General features: G+C 40.0%; 2 protein-coding genes and 2 long non-coding RNA genes across 24 annotated transcripts; 2 read left to right on the forward strand and 2 right to left on the reverse strand.

Moving 5' to 3' along the window:
- Window positions 1–124: 124 nt before the first annotated feature.
- LOC147127611 (uncharacterized) lies at window positions 125–14725 on the reverse strand. 11 transcript variants are annotated; one of them, XR_015084149.1, is made up of 12 exons: window positions 14257–14703; window positions 13890–13990; window positions 12418–12572; window positions 12231–12300; window positions 10608–10694; window positions 5597–5716; window positions 5430–5515; window positions 5113–5341; window positions 3958–4057; window positions 907–1031; window positions 538–802; window positions 125–451 (listed from the first exon to the last, which is right to left on the reverse strand). It is a non-coding gene; the product is annotated as an uncharacterized LOC147127611 (long non-coding RNA). The 11 variants fall into 11 exon arrangements; XR_015084143.1 differs by having other exon boundaries at window positions 5430–10528; window positions 14257–14710; XR_015084142.1 differs by having other exon boundaries at window positions 5597–10694; window positions 14257–14710.
- Window positions 3178–13070, forward strand: pign (phosphatidylinositol glycan anchor biosynthesis, class N). 2 transcript variants are annotated; one of them, XM_086020266.1, is made up of 30 exons: window positions 3178–3548; window positions 3916–4081; window positions 5070–5325; window positions 5406–5527; window positions 5624–5722; window positions 5869–5975; window positions 6104–6228; window positions 6314–6444; window positions 6532–6651; window positions 6769–6809; window positions 6924–6983; window positions 7085–7177; window positions 7340–7395; window positions 7679–7757; window positions 7903–8085; window positions 8159–8298; window positions 8612–8711; window positions 9677–9769; window positions 10015–10106; window positions 10208–10313; window positions 10405–10513; window positions 10596–10698; window positions 10953–11055; window positions 11346–11432; window positions 11546–11601; window positions 11813–11888; window positions 11965–12038; window positions 12141–12183; window positions 12269–12321; window positions 12453–13070. In XM_086020266.1, the coding sequence occupies exons 3-30, from the start codon at window positions 5099–5101 to the stop codon at window positions 12574–12576; spliced, it is 2802 nt and encodes a 933-aa protein (XP_085876392.1). In that variant the 5' UTR covers window positions 3178–3548; window positions 3916–4081; window positions 5070–5098; the 3' UTR covers window positions 12577–13070. The 2 variants fall into 2 exon arrangements, with proteins under 2 accessions (XP_085876392.1, XP_085876390.1); XM_086020264.1 differs by lacking the exon at window positions 3916–4081.
- LOC147127613 (uncharacterized) lies at window positions 13830–24071 on the forward strand. Of its 8 annotated transcripts, none has more exons than XM_086020271.1 (11): window positions 13830–13965; window positions 14399–14531; window positions 14811–16509; window positions 18850–18957; window positions 20297–20477; window positions 20887–20970; window positions 21033–21163; window positions 21247–21379; window positions 21461–21571; window positions 21657–22543; window positions 23148–24071. In XM_086020271.1, the coding sequence occupies exons 3-7, from the start codon at window positions 16451–16453 to the stop codon at window positions 21123–21125; spliced, it is 525 nt and encodes a 174-aa protein (XP_085876397.1). In that variant the 5' UTR covers window positions 13830–13965; window positions 14399–14531; window positions 14811–16450; the 3' UTR covers window positions 21126–21163; window positions 21247–21379; window positions 21461–21571; window positions 21657–22543; window positions 23148–24071. The 8 variants fall into 8 exon arrangements, with proteins under 8 accessions (XP_085876397.1, XP_085876399.1, XP_085876400.1 ...); XM_086020273.1 differs by lacking the exon at window positions 14811–16509 and adding an exon at window positions 20704–20787 and having other exon boundaries at window positions 13836–13965; window positions 20297–20475; XM_086020274.1 differs by lacking the exon at window positions 14811–16509 and adding an exon at window positions 20704–20787 and having other exon boundaries at window positions 13836–13965; window positions 20297–20475; window positions 20890–20970.
- Window positions 20265–23246, reverse strand: LOC147127614 (uncharacterized). Of its 3 annotated transcripts, XR_015084139.1 has the most exons (12): window positions 23120–23246; window positions 22774–22803; window positions 22588–22691; window positions 22482–22526; window positions 21997–22173; window positions 21665–21728; window positions 21431–21597; window positions 21018–21151; window positions 20884–20952; window positions 20684–20807; window positions 20536–20593; window positions 20265–20459 (listed from the first exon to the last, which is right to left on the reverse strand). It is a non-coding gene; the product is annotated as an uncharacterized LOC147127614 (long non-coding RNA). The 3 variants fall into 3 exon arrangements; XR_015084140.1 differs by having other exon boundaries at window positions 21023–21597; XR_015084138.1 differs by having other exon boundaries at window positions 21018–21597.
- Window positions 24072–25080: the final 1009 nt, after the last annotated feature.

A 25080-nucleotide genomic window follows, 5' to 3' on the forward strand; every position in this document is an offset into this window, starting at 1 on the left:
CCCATTTGATGACCGAGTCGAGAGTATACAATAGCATTCAAGTCTTTGCATTCATATTGTATTGTTCCATATCTTTTAATAATGCGAACATGTACCATAATGTGAAAATGGGGATGCTTGTGGAATTTTTGTCATTACAACATTTTATTGAAAAAACAAAAAAACAAAACGTTTCTCCAACGTTTGAAAATGAAGTCTGTTTCGTTTTTGCTCGCGATTTCTCCTGCAGTGGTGAACACATGCTCACACACAACTGACGAACACAGGAACTCTTTTGCCAACAGGAAGAGGTTGGGCTAAGAGGTTTGCTGGTTCTTCTAATAAACTAGTGGATCTTGAGTGCATCCAATGTTCCCCACTGATAAGTGTCTTTGGACTTCTGAAATAGTATCTGCAGTTGCACTTCTTTCACGTCTCCTGACGTCATCGTCCAAATGCTGCCTCAGGTTATCTTAAACAAAAAAATTAAAAAATTGACATTTTAGTACAATTTCCAAAAACAAATGAATAAGATAAGATAAGATAAGATAAGAATGCCTTTATTGATCCCACAGCTATCGTATAAAATGCCAGATGTGGTTGCATAGGGCTGTGATGATGGTTCAGGCTGGGCTTCGTTTGTTTGCCTGATGACACGCACAATTTCAGACTGCAGTCTGGCTATGGCTTCTGCGCACCTCGAGGAACTGCGGAAGCCAAGTGAATCAGTTCCTGAACCCTTAACTCTCCACAATGCTGAGGGGCTGGAAGTCCTTGACAGTGAAGTTCAGCAGTGCCTCATCAAGCAACTGCTTCCTGGAAGCTTAAATGTTAAACATGAAGTGGAGAATAAATCAGTAATAATTACTGACTCCCAATTAATTATCAACAAAACGACTGTGAGAAAGTAAGAGAATGGCTGCATACCTGATCTTACCCTGGGTGTATCGGGAACTTCATTCTCATGCTTGGCCCGATAGTGCCTCTGTCAAGCGAGGATCGGGATTTGGACCCATTCGCAGACATGACACCGAAGTTGAAGAGTAAAAAGTCTTTATCAACAAAACACAAAGTAACAACAGAGATCAGGACTGGAAGACAATTTGCATCCTCACTCAAAAAAGGTTTGACGTACTATCAACGTGTCACTGAGTAACTCAAACTTTTAAACTGTAAGACTATCAGGCCTATATGACATCTGTGGTATAGTGACTGTTCAGAAGTAATACTAGAGAAGGTCCAGTAGGTGGCAGACGTGTATTGTGTTAGTCAAGTTGGGTCCCGTTTGTAAAAGAGTAGAGCAAGTATTCCATGGCATGTTGCTGTCGTTTCTGGCATAAGTAAAGCAACACTAAAAGCTGCATATCTGCCGTGTGGACATTCCATTTATTTTTTGAGGTTATTACAACTTCATAAAGGACAAAGCATAAAAGGACCATCGCAACTGTACGTCACTCAACAACCAGTCACAACAGCCTTAGCATTGAGTAGGTGCTTTTGTTGTGTAAGACAGCTCTGAGTGACAAATGCGACATTTCACTTGCAAAAAAAAAATGTGAATAATAATCTAAGAGTTGCCTTGGAATTAATTTAAATGAGAATGGAACAAGACAAGTCGGAAATCTGAGAGGGAGTTGGTGAAATAAGGAGATTGAACCTTATTCTCCAAAATGAGATCAATTTGATCCCATACGGCAGACAACTTTTCCCCCTATGGCGCTGCTCCATAATGCACGACGTCCACAAAGGTCGTAAGGTTGTTTTGGCAAATGCATCCCGTTGACAGACGCGCTTCCTTATAAACACAGTTGGGCGCGTCTTTTGCGGAGTCGACACAGTTTATATGTCGTTCACGTGATTGTCTTAAAGCGGTACGCGCACCGACGCGGGGATTGCTCTGACAGCTAGGCGCGTGCGTCGGCGCATCGGTGTTGCGGGACCCATCACTAGATGATAGCTAGACCACTACTGCTGAATGCAGGAGGTTTACTGTTAATCTGTTGCAGTTGTCAGTGTTGGTAGATTTATATTGTTTTTCACACCCTTACTATTTATTTTGATGCAGGGCTCGCTCGTCGTTGTCGTTAAAAACTCATATCGACATTGAGAAGTGTCATCCTTCAGGAAGCACCACGATAGCTAGAACACTGTTGCAGCCTGCCTAAGTGGCGGCCACATTGGTGAGGGCAATGATCCTCTCAAAGTGACTGCTGTAGTATCTGTACATCCATCTATCCATCCATCCATACACCCACCTACCCATGATCTGAACTGCTTATCGAGAGTCATAGGCATGCTGGAGCCTATCCCAACTGTCTTCGGGCAGTAAGCCGGGTACACCCTGGACTGGTTGCCAGCCAATCGCAGGGCACTCAAAGACATACCTTTCACACTCAAAGTCACACTTAGGGACAATTTAGAGCATTCAATTAACCTACCAAGCATGTTTTTGCAGCACTTTTGAGTTGCATTTTTATGTATGAAAAGTGCTCTATAAATAAAATGTGATTGATTGATTGATTGAATGTGGGAGGAACCTGGAAGTACCTGGAGAAAACATGCAAATTGCACACAGGAATGCCAGAGGGCAGAATAGAACCCTCGGCCTCTGTAATGTGATGTGCTAACCAGTCAGCCACCATGCGACAGCACTGCTTGTACAGTCATATTGCAAATAAATAATAAATTGCTCATTTCTCAACCGATTTGCCAAATAGTTACTGAGGCTCTCAAAGACTGGACGCGCTTGACAATTAAGTTTTAATAATTATTACGATAATTATGTTATTTCTAGTGTCCTTGTTTTGATATATGGCATAGCGTGCAACCGTATGCAGCACAGTAAGCAGGTTATTTTCGTTTATTGTGCACTTTGCCCCCACTAGCTTAGCCTTGTCTGCACGCAGCTCAAAGAGGCGTGTCGTACCAAGGTCTCAAGCTATTGGCTCTTCCCGTGCTGTCCCCATGCGCGGAATTTCTGCTTGCATATCATTCCATTCACTTCATTGTGTTTATTTTTCTTTTTAGTATTCAACAGCTGCTTACGAGGACCAATAGTACACTTCAATGTCTTCCGCAGAAGGGCGGGTGGGCTTGTAATTTGGGGCTCTAAGTAGGACTACAGTACCCACAATTAGTACCCACAATTCCTTCACGAGGTGCCAACGTCAACATACATGTCACAACTAGGAAGTGCATGGACGCAGTCTTAAAACCACTGGCGGAGCCAAAGGGGAGGCCGGGATAGCACCGGACCCCCCAGGTGGCCCCCCAGAGGATCGACATATCGCGGCACCGACTGCTAAATCCCTCCTGTACAGTAGTTGGCGCTATGTACCACAAGGCGTTGCAATCCACGTTCATTAAGCGAAGAAGAACCGCCACTGAAATAGAGGAAGATTTAAATCTTTATTTATTTATTTTTTAATCTATTTTTTTTTTAAACAACATTGGAAGGTTTGAATCTGATTTGAGTGGGTTGACATTGCTGGGGATAGAAGATCAACAAAGTAACGAAAATGAAGGAGACGAAGGATACCCTTCATGGACAGTAAAATCCTCGTCGTAAAGTACGTTTTGCGCTCGTGTCCCAATGAGTCAAAGGTTTAAAATAACTCTTGTAGATAGATTTTTGTTGTTGTTGTAGCAAGCAACATTTGGGTCGCTATTTGTATACATGTTTCTCCAATCATTTTAGAGGTATGAAACTGGAGAATTAGCCATTAGCTGGTTCATGCTCTGTTGCCTTAAATGAAACGTAACGAGAACACGGTATTTAGCCTGCTGTCAACTAGCTTAAAAGTCTGAATATTAAACTTTGGTTTACGGTGGTTTATTTGCCCTGGCACTTTTGGGCTTGAAGTAGGGATTTAAAAACATTGTGTGATTGTAAGTGTGCTAGGAGCAACGTTAACAAGACTGGCTTATTTTTCATAGGGTCAGTTGAGAAAGAAAAGGCAGAGGGAGAAGATTTATTACCTCTTTTTAAAGGGAACCAAGCCAGGAAAAGATGAGGGAGGGAGGCAGGCAGAACCAGAATTCAGGTCTGCTAGCAGCTCCCATCCTGTGACGAGAGAATCTGATACACACAGCCCATCACCAGGTCAGAGCATAGAAGCTGTCACATGCTCACTTCAGTAGTAATTTTAAATTACAGGGTTCCTATGATAGTATGAAAAGTATGGAACTTGATTTTTATATTTCCGGATCTATAGTAGTATGGAAACAATTGTATGAAAAAAAAAAAAATCTTAATAAAGTTAATAGTTATCTGGGTTATCTTCAAATGTTTGGATTAATTATTTTTCATACACCACCTATCTACAATCTCCTGGAAATAATTTAGTGAGATACTAAATGCAATATTCAATACATACAAATTCAGAATAATTATAACAAATGGTTTGCAGGATGAATTGCATAATCTATTCACATGTTACACATCTTATTACTCAAAGGTCACAAAAAGATGTCTGTCTTTAAGATTGAGAAGTCTGGGAATTAGAGTCTGGACATTTTAAATTTGTAGGGACCGTTATTTTTTATTTTGCTTACACTAATATTTATATTTTTATACAATGTAGTTCCATTGAGGGAGGAAACACAAAACAAAGGTGGCAGCTCCCTTCCTGGGCCTAGTCCCGAGAGAGCTGTTTTTGTAAAATCACGCATTTAAGGACCATACTGATGTGTTTCGTAACATGAACCGGTAATATAGGATCTTTGGAAATGCATTTGCGGTCGTTGAGTAACAAAATGTAAACAAAATCATTTCACTAGACAAGTCGAACGAGTTGTACAACTGGTTTTGGACGTACGTGTCTCCCATTCATTCGTTTACTTTTTTTTTTATGATCGAAGACTTCTGATGTTAAATGCAGGTAAGACTTAATAGTGGGCTTTAATTTGCAACCGTTATATGGCAAAGAAGGTTTACAAAAATAGTCTTAAAAAGGTCACAGCTTTGATATGGACAGTTAATTAATATTGTACTTGATACATTTCTACGTTTATATTTGCACTCTTGAATGTAAATGTAAAACGTTAGCAAGAAAATATATTAAACTCCCTTCTTTATCCTTGCATTGTAGACTTGAAGTGCTGACACTCACGGCTCAAAATGAGGACGCTCACCTTTTTAGTGGTGGGACTGACTGTCCATGTAGTCTTCTTTCTGTCCATCTTTGATATCTACTTCACCTCTCCTTTGGTCCATGGGATGACACCCATGGGCACACCAATGAATCCACCTGCCTCCAGACTGGTGCTGTTTGTGGCCGATGGCCTGAGAGCAGACAGCCTTTTCACCCTGCTTCCTAATGGCTCATCCACAGCTCCTTACTTGAGGTTGGTAAACAGCAAACTATAAAAACAAACTTTTGTGAGTGACACTTTTGGCTTCTGTTGTCTGCTGACTCTTCTAACAGGACTATCATTGAGGAAAGAGGTACCTGGGGTGTCTCCCACACGCATGTTCCCACCGAGTCTCGCCCTGGTCATGTTGCTCTTATTGCTGGCTTCTATGAGGATGTTAGTTCTGTCGCGAGAGGTGTGTACAGTGTAACACCAAAAAAATTTTTATCATGTCGTTTGTATCATTTCGCACTCATATTCATACCTAATGTTTTTGTGTGTCTGGGATCAGGTTGGAAGGAGAATCCTGTGGAGTTTGACTCCGTGTTTAATGAGAGCAGACATACTTGGTCCTGGGGCAGCCCTGATATTCTTCCCATGTTCGCTAAAGGTAGCGCACAAGGTCGCAAGGAGGATATGCACAATACAGTGATATACAATACAAGACAATATATCTAGATCAGTTCTGACTGACATGGTCAAACATTCAGTATACTAATAATGCACCGCCCCCCCTCCCACCCCACATACTTACAGGGGCGAGTGGAGATCATGTGTACACCCACACTTACCCAGCAAAAGAAGAGGACTTTGCCTCCACGGATGCATCCAGGCTAGACAGCTGGGTGTTCACTCAAGTCAAAGTATGATAGTTGGTACTCATGACATCCATAAATGAAATAATGAAATAACCAGCAACATTTTCAGTGTTGCTTTCTTTTCTGGCAACATTGACAAGAGAAAATTGTGTTGTTTGTGCCTTCTCTATCAGTCCTTTTTTCAATTAGCAAAGTCAAATTCCACTTTGAAGGCCAGCCTACTGCAGGATAAGAATGTATTCTTTCTGCATCTGTTGGGTATTGACACAAACGGACATGCTCACAGACCAATGTCCCAGTCAGTTCTTGATTTTTCTTTATTAATAACTATACGCTAGTCTTCATGCACTACCTTATCGACGTTTTATTTGTCTTTCATGCAGAGAGTACCTAAACAATATTGGCCTAGTGGACTCTGGCGTATCTGAACTGGTGTCCATACTTGAAGACTTCTTCAGTAATGATGGCAGAACAGCTTTTGTGTTCACTTCTGATCACGGCATGACCAATTGGGGTAGCACATTTTAAAAATTAAAAAAAAAATCTAAATCTAAAACGAATCTGCTCAGATGTCATATTTAATCCAAATGCATGTCTCTAGGTTCTCATGGCGCTGGTCACCCCTCGGAGACTCTCACCCCCTTTGTGGCTTGGGGGGCTGGAATACAGACACCCTATAAAGTGACTGGCGATCAACTTTACCAGGATGGCTATTTGCAAGGTGCACTCATAAGCTATTAATGGTTAGCATTTTGTTAAAGAAAATGTTCAGAATGTGTTATACTGTTTGAGTGCGCGAATGGATACATAATTTCCTGATTTTTCTTTTTTACCCCAGACTGGAAACTGGAGCACCTCAGAAGAGTTGATCTCAATCAGGTGTGGCTGCTTTATTTAATTTGCTGTGCTTGAATCAAATCATATCTCTGTGATGAAATAGCAACTTGTGGTAGAGCAATGTGTCTAAAAGTTTGCTATGTTCAAACACTGCAGGCTGACATTGCTCCTCTCATGGCAACTCTAATTGGTGTACCCATTCCTGTCAACTCTGTTGTGAGTATTGCTACTTTAGTCAATAAAAACGTTTTTGTTCTGAAAGATTTCTATGATTTTTTTTTTTTTATTAAAGGTTGATATTATGTGTGTGTCCGCAGGGTGTATTACCTCTACTTTACCTGAACAACAGCGATCACTTCAAAGCAGAGTGCATGTACACTAATGCTATTCAAATATTGGAACAGTTCAAGGTGAGGCAAGCGCAGCTGGAGAAGACATGTTTAGCATTTGTTTGCATAAGAACATCACTCAATAGGATGTATATAAAGATAGTAGTAGAAACAGCTAAGTGACAATGTTAACACCAAAGGGAATGTATTGTTATTGAATTATGTTTTATTTATATTTTTTAGATGAAAATGAAGCAGAAAAAAGAGACAACGTTGTCGTGTCTGTTTACTCCATACCAGTAAGTACAATAATCAGGACGTATCGAGCATTTTCTTTTAATATGGGCCCTATGTGGAACAAGCAGTTTGTTCAAGATGAACGTTCTCAGAAAATTACATGGACAATGTCCAGTCATTTTGTCACTTAGGTGCCAAACAGTTTTGGCCAAACATCATCCACCTGTCACATGCCAGAGCACACCCACCACCCACCACCCCAACAGTCTATTTGGCTGTTCCTCAGCAATGTATTTAAAATGCCATTTGATACACGTGACCTATTGCCTTCCCTTTGTTTATCAGACAGCTGACTGAGCCTAAGCAAGCAGAATTTATTCAGAAAGCAAGAATACTGATTCAGCTGGAAAAGTATGGAGATGCTGTGAGTATCATGAGGAAATCAAATGTTTACAGTCTATAAATACTGTAAACCGGAAAAGATCCACAGATGACTGTAATATAGCCGACATCTTGCAGCAACTAATTTAGGCCGATCTTTTTATTACTCCTCATTGTTCTTTTTCTAGATCTCGCTCTGCCAAGCTCTTATATCCGATGCCCTTGACGGCTTAGTTTACTACCACACCTATGACAGGTTTTTCTTGGGTGGCAGCGTGGTGCTGGGATTTGTCGGATGGACCACATATGTTGTCCTTGTCATTCTGAAGACTCATGCAAGCCTTAACATGCATCCTGACATCCTCAAACAGGTTTGTCTGAGTCCAATTAGACACACTCGCTAAGTTTCTAAGTTTCTTACATGTATGACTTCTGCACCCACAGAAACCCGATCGCACCTTGGTAAAGCTGTGTGTGTGTGTCACCGTGGTGATCAGCATGTTCCTGCTCATCCAGAGGAGTCCACTCACGTATTATATTTTTTGCTTGCTGCCCGTGCCTATCTGGTACTCGGTTTTTAAAGAGTGAGTGTGCTTCGAATAATGGGAAAAAAACACATCTGCATAGTCATGGTTCAGAATATTTATAGCGATAATTCTCAAGAGAGTGAAAACAGAATGTAATACATACTCAAGAGTAAAATGGTTCACAACATCTAATTTGCCTCACAAATAAATGGTCAAGCTTGGCTGGCTGCACGGATATGTTACTGTGACCATTTGCAGGCTGTATACATTTACAGTTCTCATTGATAGAATTACAAAGGGCCTTTGCTGTGCTTGGCATTCGTTTCCTTTCGTTGCAAAAATTCTTAATCAGATAAATTTGCCGTTTCAGGTCCAACACACTAAGAGACTTGATTCACTCAGCTCCTTCGCTGCCGCTGTGGAAATGCTTTGGCTACTTTGCACTGGTAGCATTCGGCATTGAACTACTGGTAGGTGTTTATAAAACTGTAAATCAAGAGTACAGTGATCCCTCATTTATTGCGATTAATGGGGGGGCCAGAACCCGGCGCAATAGGTGAAAAAATGCGAAGTAGCGTCGGAATTATTATTATTATTATTATGATTATTATTATTTTATATATTTATTGTACAGTTTCATTTTGTAGGGATTTGCGTCTCTGTTACGAACCCCCGACATGGTTCCCACACTTCTAAATACTTCTTAAACAATCAATTTAAGTTTTAAAATGCAAAATGAAGAATAAATACCAAGCTGCAGGCTGTGATAAGAATTGAGCTTCGACCGCGGCAGCTGACGATCACGACGGAACGTTTGCTAAAATCTATGTTAAAGTTTTAATTTTTATCATAAAATTTACTTAACTAGAACGCCATAGTGTATTTTATCCAATCCTGCACTTTAAAACGCTTGTCGTTGTCGTCATGAAAAGTGAAAGTAAAAATGGCCGCTGCTTCTTCTTTTCCTGCGATTTTTACAAAACTTTATTCTAGCGCAAACATCATTACATATACGGAGAAGAAAGTATTTGACTCTGACTAAATCAACGGCACATTTGAATAGTGGACGAGACTAGCGAGAGGCTGCGGTGATGCGCACCCAGTCAGCTCACATATAGTACACAGTGGAAAAAGTAAATCCACTTGTGCCCTCGTTGGTTGAGCTCGCGCTGGGATTCAGTCACCGCCTTTCATGAGTGCCTGCGTGTATGTACAAAGCCTCCGAGTCAACTCATATATTTGAAAAAATGCGTCTTTCTGCAATATAGCTGCCGATATGGCTGTGTTTCATTTTTAATTTGTGATGAATGCTTCTGAAAAATCTGCGATGCACCGAGGGCGCGGAAGTTGAAGCGCGAAGTAGGGAGGGATCGCTGTAATTTAATTGAACTTCTATGGGGAGGGAAGGTACAAACTGTTCCTCTACTGCCTCTAGGTGGTGAGCTTTTTCCATCGCGCCATGCTGACTGTCGGTCTGGCTGTCTTCTCTGTCTGGCCAATGCTGTCAGGTCTTTTTGACAAGGCTAAGGTAGGATAGCTAGACGATATCAAGTACATTTACTTCTTTGATACAATGTATTATTAGAAAATGTTAATGAAGGTTATGGGGGTTTGTAGATAAACAGTTATAGTTCCAAGAAAACAAGTAAAAACAGAAAGGGATTGACACTTTTTTTTACCTCAACTCATGTACTGTGCATGTTTTTTTTCATGTTTTGATTGGCGAGTGTCCTTTATTTATACAAGTTCTGGCTGATCTTTTTCCCTTTCTAGTACCGCTCAGTGAACTGGTTTGTGGGCTGCCTTTGTTTGGCTGCTTTCCCGCTGATGCCTGTCGTGGGAAGAGAGCCTAACACAAATCTGGTGTGAGTATATTAAACTACAACCACTATGATAAAATGTATTGTTGAATCAATATCTCCCTGATAAGAATGCAAATAATGCAGCAGCCCCTTTATTTTCTTAGGATGTGTGCGGGCTTGCTCACTCTGTTTTTATCAGCCTGTTTCCTCTGGCCGTCACGGAACAGGACATCACTACATCTGAGTGATAAACAGCAGTTTGTCATACAGGTAAGTGCGGCTAATTATGCTCTGTACTTGACTGTATTTGTGTTAATGCAGTAAGTAAGTGAGGTACACTTTAATGGGTGTGACTGAACAGATGCTGCATGTGGCAGTGTGTGCGTACGTGCCATTCCTCACACACTCCAGTCTGGAGCAGAAACAGGGTCTGCCTTTTCTCAGTCAGATCATCAGTTGGGTCACATTAGGTAGGTGGCATATAACTGAGGATGCACATTTGCTCTTGTTTTACAACAAAAACAAAATGCTTACCGTACTGTTTTTTTTAAGCTTCTTCCATACCTGTTCCATTGATGAGTTCTACGCGTCTGTTTCACCGGCTTCTCAGCATATTCCTCTCGCTCACAGCCACGTATCTTCTGCTTAGCACTGGGTAAGATAGCATACAGTGTCACATTTATGATGATGTGCAATTATTATTATTGTCACGTTAGGTAAATATGTTGGAATTGACCATTCATATAATATAAAAACCTTCCACATCAAACCCATCCCGCCATTCCTTTATGGGGCTTGCTGTGTGCACTGGGGCACATTCATGCTGAAACAGAAAACTTTCATCCATATATTGGCATTCTTTTGCGGATAAACCATCCCATCACATGACATGCATCATTTCTAACCCAGGGCCGAGGCCTTGTTCCCTCCGGTGTTATCTTGGTTGATGTTTGTGTGGATCAACATTGAACAGGAAGCCATGATCGCTGAGGGCATCTCTGGAAGGCAAGAGGTAGAAATACTCTCTCCTTCTCACTACACAATACATTATGGAACAGATTGGTTCAAGTTAAAGTTCCAAATGATTTCTGAGCAGATGTTTAGTGATGAATCTAGAAAAGGAAATTATACATTTAATACAATGTTCAGTGCATTTCCTGCAAATTCCAAAATTGCACAATGGTGCAAATGGTTTCCACATACTTGGATTCCACTGAATTATGAAAGATTAGAACTTAATAGTGACAAGAATTCAATAAAATATGTATGTATGATAAAAATGTGTGAATAAATGTCTTCCAGCTCTCCACTATTGATTTCTCTGCCAACATTGACATCTCCAAAATTCGTCAGCTCAAGTTGGACGACATCCGGCGATCATATTTCTTTGTATCCTTAATGGTATTTGCAAAAGTGTAGCGGAGGCAAAAAAATGAAATAAAAAAATTAAAAAACAGCGACCACTGCCAAGTAAGCTGTCCTTGACCTCATACTTTCCTCAGGTTTTTTTCATAATAACAGCTTTTTTTGGCACAGGGAACATAGCGTCCATTAACAGGTATGGACAGTATGTGTTTTAACTGAGGATTTCTCATATTTTGTCCTATAAGAAAACCACAGTAACTAACACAAGTTAAAGTAGTACATTTGTGATAAAGGTACTGAATAGTGACGATACTATTTTATAAATACATTGCAAAGAAATGTTTATTTAAAATATAGGCTTTAAAACTAAAATCTCAAATCTTTCTGTTCTCCTTTTCTTTCAGTTTTGACCCAGCGTCTGTTTATTGTTTCCTCACAGTCTTCAACCCCTTCATCATGGGAGGGTTAATGATGTGGAAGGTGGAGCACTGACACTGGAACCTTTGAACTCTCTTTCCTATCAATGTTTACCGCTAATGCCCTTTTTGTCTTGTAGGTCATCATTCCATTCATAATTGTAATGTGCACATTCGAGACAATCCAAGTTACAACGCAGCTGTCATCGAGAAGGTATTCATTTTTGTATGCCGGTACTTGTATAGCACAACACCCACTCTTGGTGTTTTACTTATGAAAATCACATATGTAATGTATTATATTCTCAATCCCCAGTTTATTTCTGATCGTGCTGGTCATCTCTGATGTGATGGCTCTGGTAAAATCTTTGGTTTACTTTCTGATGTAATGAAGGCACTTTCTTACCTTATGTAAATGAAACCTTTGATGTTTCTTTTCCACAGCACTTTTTCTTCCTAGTGCAGGACTATGGCACCTGGTTGGATATTGGCACAAGGTAACCTGGCTCAATCAAGGAGAGTGTAGCTTCGGTGCACTGAAAACGTCCTCGGGTGTACAACGCTGTCAGAAATTCTGCCTTTACTGTACTTACACAGGTTTAACTTGCTTTCTCTTTGTCCCGCACAGCATCAGCCACTATGTTATCGTGATGTCAATGACCATCTTCCTGATGTTGCTCAGCATTGTCACCCACATCCTCACCTCACAAAGACTCGTTCTGTGGCGGAGACGTAAAATCCACTTCCCCTGAACAAAGAGCACATAAACATTCAGTATTTATGGAATTGTTTTTGGCTTATAGATGTATATAAAATTGGTGACTAGAATATATAATATCTTTATGGACATTGTGTTTTGCTATACAAAAGTCAAGACATTTAACAAAGGGGAAATAGTTATGGAGCGACATCGGCATTGTAAAGAATTATAAAATCTATTCGAAAATGTCAATGGCCCTGTTCTCCAGAAACATCCTGACTGACTGACTACAGCATAATCGGCGTCATCATTAGGAAGTTGATAGAGCTATTATCAAACTAATTCTTGTGTTTTCCTCTGGTCTGAATTCTTTACATAATGTATATTTAATAGAATCATCTTGAATGAAGAAGCATGATCAAAGCAGCCTACTATTGCACAAATCTTGCACAATAATGTTTTGTACAAAAGTGTGTTTCATTGTTTTTGCATTAACAATGATTCAACTGATAACTATTACTTGAATTAAACTGTGCATTTAGTGAATGTGTTTTTTAATCAATCACTTGGATGTGAACCTCTACGCCACCAGTGACTCACGATTGTTGAGCAAAAAATGTGAAATTGTATGTTCACCAGACACAATATTAGGTAAACTTGCACAATCTAAAGTAGTTTACAAAAATGAGGCAGCGGGTGGGCACGTGTCTCTTTTGGTCATTGGATATTATGCTTGGAAGCAGCTATGAAAAATGGAAAAACAACTCATTTGATTTTCATTTTAAAATACAAACACCAAAATTGAAATACAGCTTAATTTTCTATTTTGTTGTCTGGAACGAGTAAGGAAAAGTCTAAAAACGGTTTTATTTTCCATTTTTAATTCTAAAATAAAAATAGAATACTGCATATATTGTTTTTTGTAATGTTCGTACAAAAAGTCAAGTTTTATGTCACCTCCCATTGGGAGGTGGCTGTCCCTATCTCTAACTCCTAAAGTTCAATTCATGAACATAAAATGAAGATTTTTGCCAGTTTAAAAAACATTTGACTTTAGTAGAACATCTTTAGTAGAACATAATAAAGGACAAGGCATAAAAGGACCATAGCAACTGCATAGCAACTGATACATCAAGGAACAACCAATCACAACATGCAATGCTAAAAGTATTTGTTCTTTTTAGTTCTTTGCAATCAAAGCCATCTGTTAAGATAAGCTTTCCTTTCTTTCCATTACGTACATTTATACTTGTTCAGCAGAATCTGCTTGGGGAAGGCTTTTTTGAGGGAGGGAAGGAGGGAGAGCGGGGGGCCCCGGGGGGTGTCTTAAGAGTATGGTACAAAAATGTTTGTCATTCCAATTACATTTTCATTAGGAAGGTGAAACCACAGTTTTTCAATGATGAAGTTCCCTATGATGGACAGGTGACCGGTCCAGCGTGTATCCTGCTTTTGCCCTTGGTCGGCTAGAAAATGGAAAAAAATAATGTTTCATTAGTTATAATAGAAGTTAAAATATAGCAAAACTAGTTACGTGATTACAATGCCCTCACACAAAGTATTACTGCAACAGTATGGTCACTACTGAAACTTTGCAGTCACTACCGAAAAAACAGATGTTTTCACAAAAATAAAATGTATTGAAGTATCAACCAACAATTTATGATTATTATTGTTTAAGGGTATGTTTGAGGGGGGAATGAATGAATATATATATATATCGCTTACTTACTGTTGTTGTTGTTTGAAGAGTCATTGCACAATTTGTCAAAAACGCTTTTCTTTCCATTTGAATTGAGCCTTCTCATACCGTACAGTCGTACACATTCTTTGACCTACTTGCTTTCCAAATGCCTTTGCGATCTCCTGTCCAGTTGGTGGCGATATGCACCAAAGAGATGTAACCCGCCAAAAACAAGACGAAGAAGAAGCAGCCGCAGAAAAAGAAGAACCGTTCACATTCACCGCGATGACCAAGTCTTCTGGTGACTGGCAGCTGTGTTTTCAGTGAGTAATTTAAACATTTTTAAACGGTCTATTTGCCATTTATATACAAATGAATTTATGTGTACTATTTAGGAGCATAATTACGACATTGAGGCCTCCTAGTTTGTTTATCGTTACCTTCTACGTCACTGGAAGCTCGCTAGTTGTCGTAAAACAATATCAACAAAGTTGGCTCGTCAGCTAGCACGCCCACAAGTGGAACTCAGCTGTCAATCAAAAGTCAATCAAAGAAAGCGTTTGACTTGAATGTTGTTTTGTATGTTTTCCACCACTCCAAAGCCGATGTCCACAATAGAAGAGTGATGGGTTCACAGATGGGGAGAGATTTGTTTCAAAATGATAAACACACAAATGCAGCCGTGATTTTCACGTGTTTTTCAGATCCGCAAATATTTGTGATTTTCACAAATGCATTTCACTTAAATAACTATTTATGTTTTTGAATTGAAAGATTTAGTTGCACCCAAATGTGCTTTTCAGATCCACAAATATATTAGTGATTTTCACGTTTTGGGGTGTGTGTGTTGGTTGTTAATAAAATCGTGTAAATATTCAATTCTGCGCGTGAAATGTTAAATGTGCATTCGTGGATCAGCAGGCATGCCGTTTCAAGATGTTCTCACACTTAGGTCTCAGATATTTAAATGTGTGGAAAGGCCATCCCTATACTCATTCCACTATAGGCAGTGTTGTTGTTGTTTCCATTTAACGGGAATGCTCTAAATCCCGTTTTTGTTTAAAACTTTGAAATGGAAAAACTGAAAGCTAGTCTTTTATGTGTTTATTTGACACAACTTGGGAAACAAAATACTAACGTAATTTTTTTACCCCAAGGTTGTTTATGCCTTGATATGAAAACGTTCTTCTTCTTCGCCTTCTCTTTGTCCGCTGCGGCGTCGTCGATGCCTGTTATGTCTTTTTTTTTTTTTTTCGTTTTTCAATTCTGTAACAAAATTAGAAAAAAGATTTGTTGCCAGTTTTGTCTCATTTTGGTTTTTGGAACGAATATTGACAAAACAAGTTTTAAAATAAATGTTTTACTACCCGTTTTGTTTAAAAAAAAAAAAAAGCCAATGATACATGGATTATTGAAGACAGAGACCCTACCCTCTAGCGGACTGAAGAGGGATGGCCTTTAAAACACGTGAATGTTGCCAATTGCTGTGTGTTGGATAGATGACAACGGAGTGGATTTTTACTCGTGTACCATCCGACTCCCACAGGGGGAAAAAATCTCAGTCCCAGACCACAGTATAAAAGATTAATTTAAATGAAAAAAAAAAAAAAAGTGATGCGACTGCACAACTTTAGCACTTTTTCAGTTGGTCGCACCAGGATCTGGTTGCACGCTTTTTTGGTGTGGTACAGCATGACCATATTTGCTGATATATCGTCGTCTCAGTTGGCATACTGTAGTTTCGTTTGTAAAGATTGACAGTGACTCAAGATATATTTATTTATCATTTTCAACACCTTAGAACAATTGAACATGAAAACATTTAACTTATTTTTTTTTAACGTACTCCTGTTATTTTTATTTATATCCAGGACTTGACAAAAGCCTTTGGGCACCAAAAGATTTATTTATTTATTTTTTATTCAAGCCTTTGGGGACTGGGTAGTATAACATATCACAGACTAATGTTTGACATCCCAACCACAAAAATGAAGGATCGAAGCATGATATAGGCCGATGTCATTTTTAAAAAAAAATTGTAGTCAACATTTTAATGCATTGATGCACTTATTTGTGTTCGGGTGTTAAGTGCTCGACTGTATTTGAACGAACGTCGCGTCTCGGCGAGGGTTATCAGTGTTGAATGTGACGTTCCCATTATGATCCGTTTCAACCAGCGATCGCTGCTAGTTAAGTTCGACGGCCGTTAACGTGGCAAAGTACAAATGGCAAATCTCTCCCCATGTTCACTTGCTGCTGGTCGTCTACCCGCACATCTTTCCATCAACATATTCTTCAAAGGTACTGCTTGCTGTTCCTTCCATTTTCTTCTATGTAGCATTATGCCTCTGGTGGCTTGAGAGGGTCAAAACTTTAGGAACACCGGCTCAGTCTAATGACACCCAATGTTGTTATTTTATAAATATACTTTTAGTTGAAATCGTGTCTGTTAGACCTATTTGAAAAAATATTCAAGTACATTAAAATATACAGTATAAATTTTATTACGGTTTGTAAATTTTTACACTCATTTTACAATACTTTAATATTTAAAATTAATGAATGTGATTCCTCTGTATTAAAGGAATGATTATTTGTTCTTCGATTCAAAAGGTTTCTCAGGTGCCTAAAGGACGTTTTGTACTTAACTTGACAACATGGCGCTTTGTGACTACAGCAGGGCTGCTCAGTGTTGCTAACTTAGTATCTTATTTGCAAAAATGTTGTGACTTTTCTAACCCCTCTTTAAAAAAAAAAAAAAAAGCAAGTCCCAAGTTTACCGGTATTATGGTTAAATAAAATTAATGAAAAATCATTTTCAAAAATGAAAATAGTAGTACTCCCCATCTGGGTTCAGACTGCAAATGAAGCCACCACTCTGGTGAGCACCCATAAAGATTGATTGTAGAGGCAGCTTTTAAAGACAGAGCTGTCAAATTGGATGTTGTCAATAAATGTAGTGTGCTGGGGCGTGACGTTGCCAGACAGAAAGAGCCTCCACCCCAACATCAACAATTTAGCCAAACCTTTGAGTATGCGCTGTACAGGTGCAGCTTCACTGAGAGGCGTCTTGAATATGTTGCTGACCAAAATATTGTGTTGCCTTTTTTATGCTGGCAATTGCAGTGAATAAGTAATTAAATAGATAAGCCATTCCAGAAATGTAAATTATACTGTAAATAAATGTAAAAATTCAAAGTAAATAAAAACAACTTTAAATTATTAAGAATCTTATGACGTATCTAAATTGATCCTGAACAAAATAATAAATATTAGAGTTAGTGCTGTCAAGCGATTAATTTATTTTAGGTACTGAATGCAAAATTTAACATAAATCATAATCACATTTTTCAACTATAATTTTATACGAAGCTTGTAACATAATTACTTGAGCAAAATCTTGGAATTTTAAAAAAATGTAACGTATATTTCGATTCAGAGGCTGTTCAAATAGCTTTCTTTGATCCTTGAATATGATTCTTTGCGTATGAGGGGATCAGAGCCAGATGCTGGTCCTTCCCTTTGGAATGACATTCCATTAAATGTCAGGAAAGCCGCCTCTCTGTCCATTTTTAAAACCAGTTTCTAGTCTTTGACTTTTGATCCGAGTGAGACTGACACTTTTCTGCTGTTTTCTGGTCTCTACTGTAAATCGTAATTTGTGTTTTAATTTATTGCATTCACTTGTTATATTTTTGTTATTGTAATGTAAAGTTTTGTCACAGCTGCCGCTGTTATGAAATGCGCGATATAAATAGTCGTATGGTATAGAATACAACTGTCGAACGATACGCCAAAGACATATTTTGGATTTCTCCAATTAGCAACTTTTTAAAATAAAACTATGTAGAAGTCCATCTTTGTGCCAGTGACTCTCCTCTTTAGTTTGGCTGCTTTGTGAGCAGAGGTCAGCTGCCACAAGAATGAAATAAAACTTTAGTTTATTTTATTTTTTTAACGTTTTATGAAATTTAAATCATTCTCCATGGTTAACGCTTTAATTTTGTGAGCCCTAATTCGAGTCCATAATTGTATTAATGGACAGTTTAATCTGCTATTTCTCCAATTAATAATTTCACATTCTAATACAAGGCATTATTTGGACCACAGGCAAAAAGAACAAACAAAAATGTGTAATCTTACATCATGAACTTGAAAAGTTTTCTGCTTTTGATAAGTTGTGTATTTTGGAATTGTAAAGTAATATACTTACCAGATAACGTAGTGTTGTAAAGTGACAAGAGTAAAGTGGCATTTTTAGGGGAAGGTAAAGGATGATATCAAGGGGATCAGATTGCTGCCTATTGGAGTAGTTTTACTTTTGTGAACGTTTGAACAATATTGAACTACTCTATTTTAGCACATGGGCGGAGTATTTTCAGTTGGAGGACTTTGAGGCCCTGCTTGACCAGTTGATTGAAAGGCGCATGGGTTGCTCATTGAATGTCAGGTGTGGAGAGAAAGCCACCAGCTGTTTGCTCACACAGATGCATGACGTGTGTGGGCACATTTGCAAATGTTAATAGTGAAACTATACCACCTTATTTGACTCCAAATATGACTTAAATCTTAAAATAGACAATTTAAAACTTTTGTGAAGAGAAGAGTGTTACTTACTGCTTTTATTTTCTGCCTGACCAGATGGATGGAGGAGGCTTCGTGCTCAAAGGTGCAGCCGACGGACTTGTGGGACATGCGGAATGGAACGGAATGGAATGGAAGGGAAGGGCAAGCTGCATTTGGACCCATGTGAGTATTGAGCAGTGGTGTGTGCTTGACGAGCTGATGTGTGATGTCACATCGCACCACAAGGTGGACGTGAGTACACTGAACTTCAACTTCTGCTTCATGCACTGCACAACACCATCTCAGACACTTCTGGGCATGTTTTTGAATGACAATGATGTGGGCCAAGTTAGTTAAAAAATGATGTTATTAAAAAAAGTATCTATTTTTGACTAACTTGGTTCACATCAGTGCCATTTAAAAACATGTCCAGAAGTGTGATGATGGTGTTGTGCTGTACACTTAGTTTTTGTCCCAGCGTGCTCACATCCCCCTTTGGTGCGCCTCATTTGTAGTAAGTGACATCACACATGAGCTCGTCAGCAGGCAACACTTTGGTTGCTTCCATCGTCAATGTCTGTGTGTGCAACTTGGGTTAGCTCACATAAACATTGACTGGTGAAATGCTTTCAAAAATAGTCATGTTAGCTTCTCTGTCCAATAAATTGTAAAACTTGAATTGGAGTCTTTGTGTTTGATTGGTAAATGTGCCCTCATTTGAAGCCTTTCATGCGTGTCGGTTGCAGTGGAAAACTATTCCAAAGGGTGCTTGAAGTCTTGAGGTGAGAGTTGCACGTCAGTCACTACTACTGTGGACACAAGTGTCACATTACTACTCCTGTTTGTCTCCTCATGACTCAAAACTCGAGCAATCTTTCAATTCATCGAGCTTTGGGTCATGTGAGATTGAGAGGAATAGTAAAAGACTTGTGTCTAATGTTGTGACTCAAGTGCAACTTTGACCTGAAGACTCAAAAGTGCCTTCAAAAAAACTATCTGCTGCTAGGACCGCCCCTAACTCCGCCCAATTTTGAATCCACCAATCACAGCGTGGCTTAAATTTGCATAGCCAATCAGAATGCAGTAATTTGCATAAAATAGCAAGTTCGACCAATCAGATCGCTCCAAATTTGCATAACCACGCCCACTTTGTAACTGACCAATCACAGCGCTTCTAATTTGCATAGCCCCGCCCGCCCTTTGACCAATCACAGCCCTTTATCTGCATTGCTCCACCCACTTCCAGACCCATCAGCGAATCAGAAAGCCTTATTCCGGCCTTGCCACGCCCATTTTCCAGCACAAAAAAAAAATTCGGAAAAAAAAAATTCAGGAAAAAAAAGTTCGGGAAAAAAAATTTGGAAAAAAACTCGGAAAATAAATTTGGAAAAAAATGTGGAAAATAATTTTAGATTTCTTTTTTTGCTTGTTACTTTGCTTCAAGCAAGTTTTTTGTAATGTGTGTAAGAATGAAATTTAGAGCTTAAGTGTTAGTTTTGATCAAGCTTTATTTCTTTTGCAGAGTAAACAATCACAAACAAGTTACAAGTTGGATGACAGTCTGCTCGATGCTGCGTGCTGAAGTGGTCGGCCAAGCGAGACGAAGACAAAGTGTCAAGTTGGATGACAGTCTGCTCGTTGCAAAGTCGTCGGCCAGCAAGAAGAACTTGGACAAGCGTGTGGACCTAAGACAAAAAACATCCGTAAGTCAAGAGTTAAGTCAACGTCTTGTGCAGAAGATGTTTGGGGCTTGAAACCTACCAGCAATCAAGACTCAAGTTTTCACAGGTGCGTTATGGAAGATCTCGTTCCTTGCTGCCTAGAAAGGGGACAAAAAAAAACAAAAACAAAAAAAAAATTGGTCATTAAATTTGTCAGGATTGTGCAGTGAAAAAATTTAAGAGCATACCGCCCATGTGTAAATGTCTCCCGCTGCCTCCAAGTTTGGCTTCAGCACCTCGTGGATGAGCAAGCAACAACCAAGGCAAAAGTGTTGCTGCTGGCTGTGAGCAGGTCCTTGATAGTGCGCCATCCTGGACATAAGAACAAACCATTCAACTTTGTCGAGACAACTGGAACATGCTAGCTGAAATGAAATGTTCCTTTTACCAGCAGAGGACTCATCCTCAGGCAGAACTTTCAGTCATGTTGCAGCTCGTAGCACTCCAGTGGCGCCGTCTGCAGGACAAGGAACATGTGAGTAGACAATTCTATTACTAACCTGAAATCCTGTGATATTTTACTTTACGATTCTGCAGGAGCTCCTCTCTGATGAAAACCATGGCAAGCATCATGTGCACCATTCAAGTTGGATGACATTTAAAGACAGTCTTCTCGTCGCTGCACGGTGAAGTCGTCAGTTGGCCAGCGTGTGGATCTAAAGACAAAGGTGAGTCAAAAGCTTATGGCATCAGCAACATGCCATGAATGTAGCATTTCATCTTTAATGACAACATGGCGACTCATTTTTAGTTGACTGGAACCTTCCACTGCAGCAGCTGGTCAAGCGCCTGAAACTCCGGATTGGTGCAGAGACTTCTCCCGGATGGACAAATGTGCAAATACCACAAACGACGGACCAGACAAGCTGCTATTTTTTTTACCGGTAATTTTATTTACATGTCTTAATATTGAAAATGTAGGCAGATTCGAGGACCTTCCACATTTAGAGAATTTCTTTGCCCAGCAGGTGGAAGAATCCCTGACGGCACTCTTACTGGAAGCTGCAGTGCATGCCAAAGAAAAAGCAGGCTACAGCTCTTTGAACAGTCCAAGTTTGTTGTAGCCCATTTAGCTGGTCAGCAAGTTGATCATTGCGCCACCCTAGTACAACAAAAAAAAACAGTCAGGTATTTTGATTCATCAAGTTTCTTTTGCAACAGGTCCCAACCTTGAAGAGGAGCTCCACTTCACAAGTTGATCCATGCTGTACTGATCAGGTTCTTCAACACCACCTGGTGGACAAGAGCAGGACAAAAGTTGACCAGGAGCTTCAGTCATGTTCCTTGTGGGTCGCTGTCCTGTCAGTTTTCCATTGCGCCCACCTGCAACACACACGATTCAAATGATCAGCAAGCTCTTTAGGAGCCTGATCATTTGAATCAGGTGTGTCGCAACAGGGAGAAAACATCCATGAAAGCAGCCCTCAAGGAACAGGATTGGAGACCCTTGATGAGTCTTGCCTGCAACTTTGGCGAAACGGCAGAGAAAAAAAGGGCTCACTTTATACACTGCCATCTTGTATCACAGCTCTCAATGAATCTTTGGCATGACTGCAGTAAAAGAGGGGGAGGAAAAACAGAGGTTTGGATGGGACACTGCTGGAAAGTCACATCAGGTCTCCTGACCCTTCTTCGGTTTCATCCAGAATCCTGGCTGGTGCGCCTTCCTGGAGTGATACTGCAGCAAACATTAAAGTTGGCAATGATCGAAGTGTTGCTATTGAGTACATGTTCCCACCTGACTCAGCTGTCAAATCCAGGCCCAGAAAGTAAAAAGTAAAACCGCTGCCACAGTTCAACCAGCAGGTAAACGAGCTCCCAGAAGCTGGTTGAGTGAAAGCACCTGCGGCTACAGTCAAACAGTGGCTGGGTTTTTACTTACTGGATTAGACACACCTTTGCTGATTGAAGAGGTCCCCCGGTCAGCACATGCTGAAATAATCAGCGAAACATTTGTACATGTATATAAGAGTGTCTTTTTTTTACCAGTGAGGAGAGCAGCGCTGGACGCCTCTTCAACAACATTGTTGCCTGAAAGACAAAATAACGTAAGCATTTGACTTTAAAATACTCAAGATAGTGGCATAGCAACCTGACAATTGGTAGACATGCAAACGTCTCATGACGCCATGTCCCAAAAACACAGGAAGTCAGCCATTTTAAGGGTCATTTGGGCTTTTCTGTTGAAGATGCAGCCTGTGGGCAGAAATGAGACCGTAAACACGCATGCATGAAAATATATTTTTTTCAGTTTGATTGTGAAGTGTTGTCTACTTACCTTCGGCAAAACGGCACCTGCGTCCAGATGCTGGAAAAGGTTGGAGCAAATGCTTAGTTAGTCATCGTCACACAAACTAGCTGCATTATTGTTGAACAAACATCAACTTAAACATGAATAAATATTTAAATTATTGCGTCCATCCGTGTATCAGTATGTACGTTGCAAAAACGCGTTTTGGTGCAATTTAAAGTCGTAGGAAGCGTTAATTACCAACGCTAGGGCAAACGCTTTAGCTTGCCATGTTAGCAAGGCGTGAGCACGCCAAAAAGTGATTCTTGAAGTTAAAAGTGAGCAAAAGCAGTGCCAGTGAGTTTTAAGAGGCTATTAAAGATTGAGCACTCACCTTATAAGTTTTCGATGATCTTTTGGAGGAAATGTGTGCAGAGCAGCAGTTGGACGAGGACGACGGGACGCTGTCAGCGACCTGAGAAAGAATGACTCCTGCTTTCCCCGACTTAAATAGGTTTCCGGCGATGACGTCACTTCCAGAAAAAAATAAAATAAAAACTTACAAAGAAATAAGTTGTTAGGATGGATATACGGGAGAGAAATAACAGAAGAATTGTCATAATTGCTTGTCGGGGGTCGAACCCGGGTTGTCTAGATACAATGCAGCTGTATATACCACTAGACTATCACTCAGTTCCATTACCTGTCACTCTTTATAGAATATATCACATATTGTGACGCAGTGTGAACACGAATGTGTGGATTAATGGACATATATAACCAACCGAATTCTTCCGATAGATCCGGCATGGTCGAGTGGTTAGTGTCAAAGACTGGGCTCTGGGAGTCACGGGTTCGATTCTTGCTTTGTTCTCCATTTAATTTGTGAATGGAGCAAAGAATGAGCCTCGAACCCGGGTCTCCGGATCACCACGCAATTTCTTATACCACTCGGCCATGCTGACGGAGAAAAATCGAATTTTTGTAGTATATTTATTGGATCATGGTCAACAGTTGGACTTGGCTGTCTTCCAAACCTCCGTCTATCCAGCCATTACACGAGCCGCTTATCCCCAGTTACATGAAAAAAAAATGTAATTGGGGAGAGGGTTGACATCCCTCGTCAAGTGGTCACTTACCACGTGGACTGTGTGATGACACTCAAACCTAACAAATAACCCCCCAGCCCACCGCTGTTTGCTACCACTAATTTCATGATGTCATCCATCAAGAGAGAGTTTGCAAAGCCAACTTGGTTTGAAATTGAAGAGGAACATGACAAAGAGGCAGTGTAGTTTGTTACTTCTTTATTGGTGATCGTAAATAAAGTGCTTGAATAAAACACACGTGTCTTCTTGTCTGCTTCAGTCACAGTCGCAACTGTTTAGTTCGTGATTTTGTTTCAAGATGCTTTGCCGATAAAGACAACTCTGCTTGGAGGTTGAGAAGTGTCTCAGCTCGTTGGTTGGGGGGAGTGGGTGGGTCGCTACTGGTCTAACAGGTCTGTAGCCTTCACCTGCAACACACAACGAAACATGGTGAAATCAGCTTTCATAATAACGATTGGGGAGAAAAATGAGACGACTTTCCGATGGCCCCCCAAAGTATTACGTGTCATCGGGAATATACACCACCGCTCATCCAACCCACCCCTACCCCCAAACACCACCACCTCCAAACCTAATTTACCAGTGTGTGCATGAAAATGATTACCGAGAATAAACGACGACCAATCACCACCAAAATTCATGTGCACATCTTAACCTGTGCCCACATAAATCTCTTCGAATATCAAAACAAATTGCCTCACTATTGTCTGGACATTAAGCGTTTTCCTCTTTGAGTGCGCACCTACGGAGAAGATAATTGTGTGACGTAAATAATGTCCATAAAATCTCAAATATTACTGCGATCCTTTTGATGTTGACCAAACAAGTCTTTTATATACTTCCTGTTTCGTTTTGAAAAACGAATTCGGACGTTTTTACATTTTTTGTATATTTTTTCGTATTGAATACTAATATTAAACTCCTGCCAGAATGAATCTGCTTCTGTTAGCGACGAAAAGATTTCGTTAGCCGTCTGAAAATCATGACAAACCAGGGCCCCCCGCCCCAAAAAGCTATCGACTAAAAAAAACTGCCCACATACAATATACCGATAGCCGTTGCCATGGTTACAAGGCACACACATCGCAGTCGTTTAGCATTCTGAAAAGCTTCCCATTCAAACTCAGATGTGTTGTCCTTTCCCCTGTCCTCGTTAATAGTTATCACAGAAGAAGATATTTATATAACACCCTGGACTGCTACCTGCGTGCTGTTTAAACATTTATTTACCGTAACATCGGTGCTA

This window comes from Filicampus tigris, chromosome 21 (assembly GCF_054856515.1).
Source record: "Filicampus tigris isolate MCC_2025a chromosome 21, RoL_Ftig_1.0, whole genome shotgun sequence".
Classification (NCBI taxonomy): Eukaryota; Metazoa; Chordata; class Actinopteri; order Syngnathiformes; family Syngnathidae; genus Filicampus; species Filicampus tigris.

Bases quoted from the DNA above. Each gene is read 5' to 3' on its own strand.
- pign (XM_086020266.1), top strand. From the start codon at position 5,099: ATGAGGACGCTCACCTTTTTAGTGGTGGGACTGACTGTCCATGTAGTC. The intron at 8,712-9,676 runs GTAGGTGTTTAT...TACTGCCTCTAG, and splicing joins CATTCGGCATTGAACTACTG to GTGGTGAGCTTTTTCCATCG. The intron at 11,889-11,964 runs GTGGAGCACTGA...TTTGTCTTGTAG, and splicing joins GAGGGTTAATGATGTGGAAG to GTCATCATTCCATTCATAAT.
- LOC147127613 (XM_086020267.1), top strand. From the start codon at position 14,410: ATGCACCAAAGAGATGTAACCCGCCAAAAACAAGACGAAGAAGAAGCA. The intron at 14,532-18,849 runs GTGAGTAATTTA...CTGCCTGACCAG, and splicing joins GACTGGCAGCTGTGTTTTCA to ATGGATGGAGGAGGCTTCGT. The intron at 20,478-20,886 runs GTAAGTCAAGAG...TCCTTTTACCAG, and splicing joins ACCTAAGACAAAAAACATCC to CAGAGGACTCATCCTCAGGC.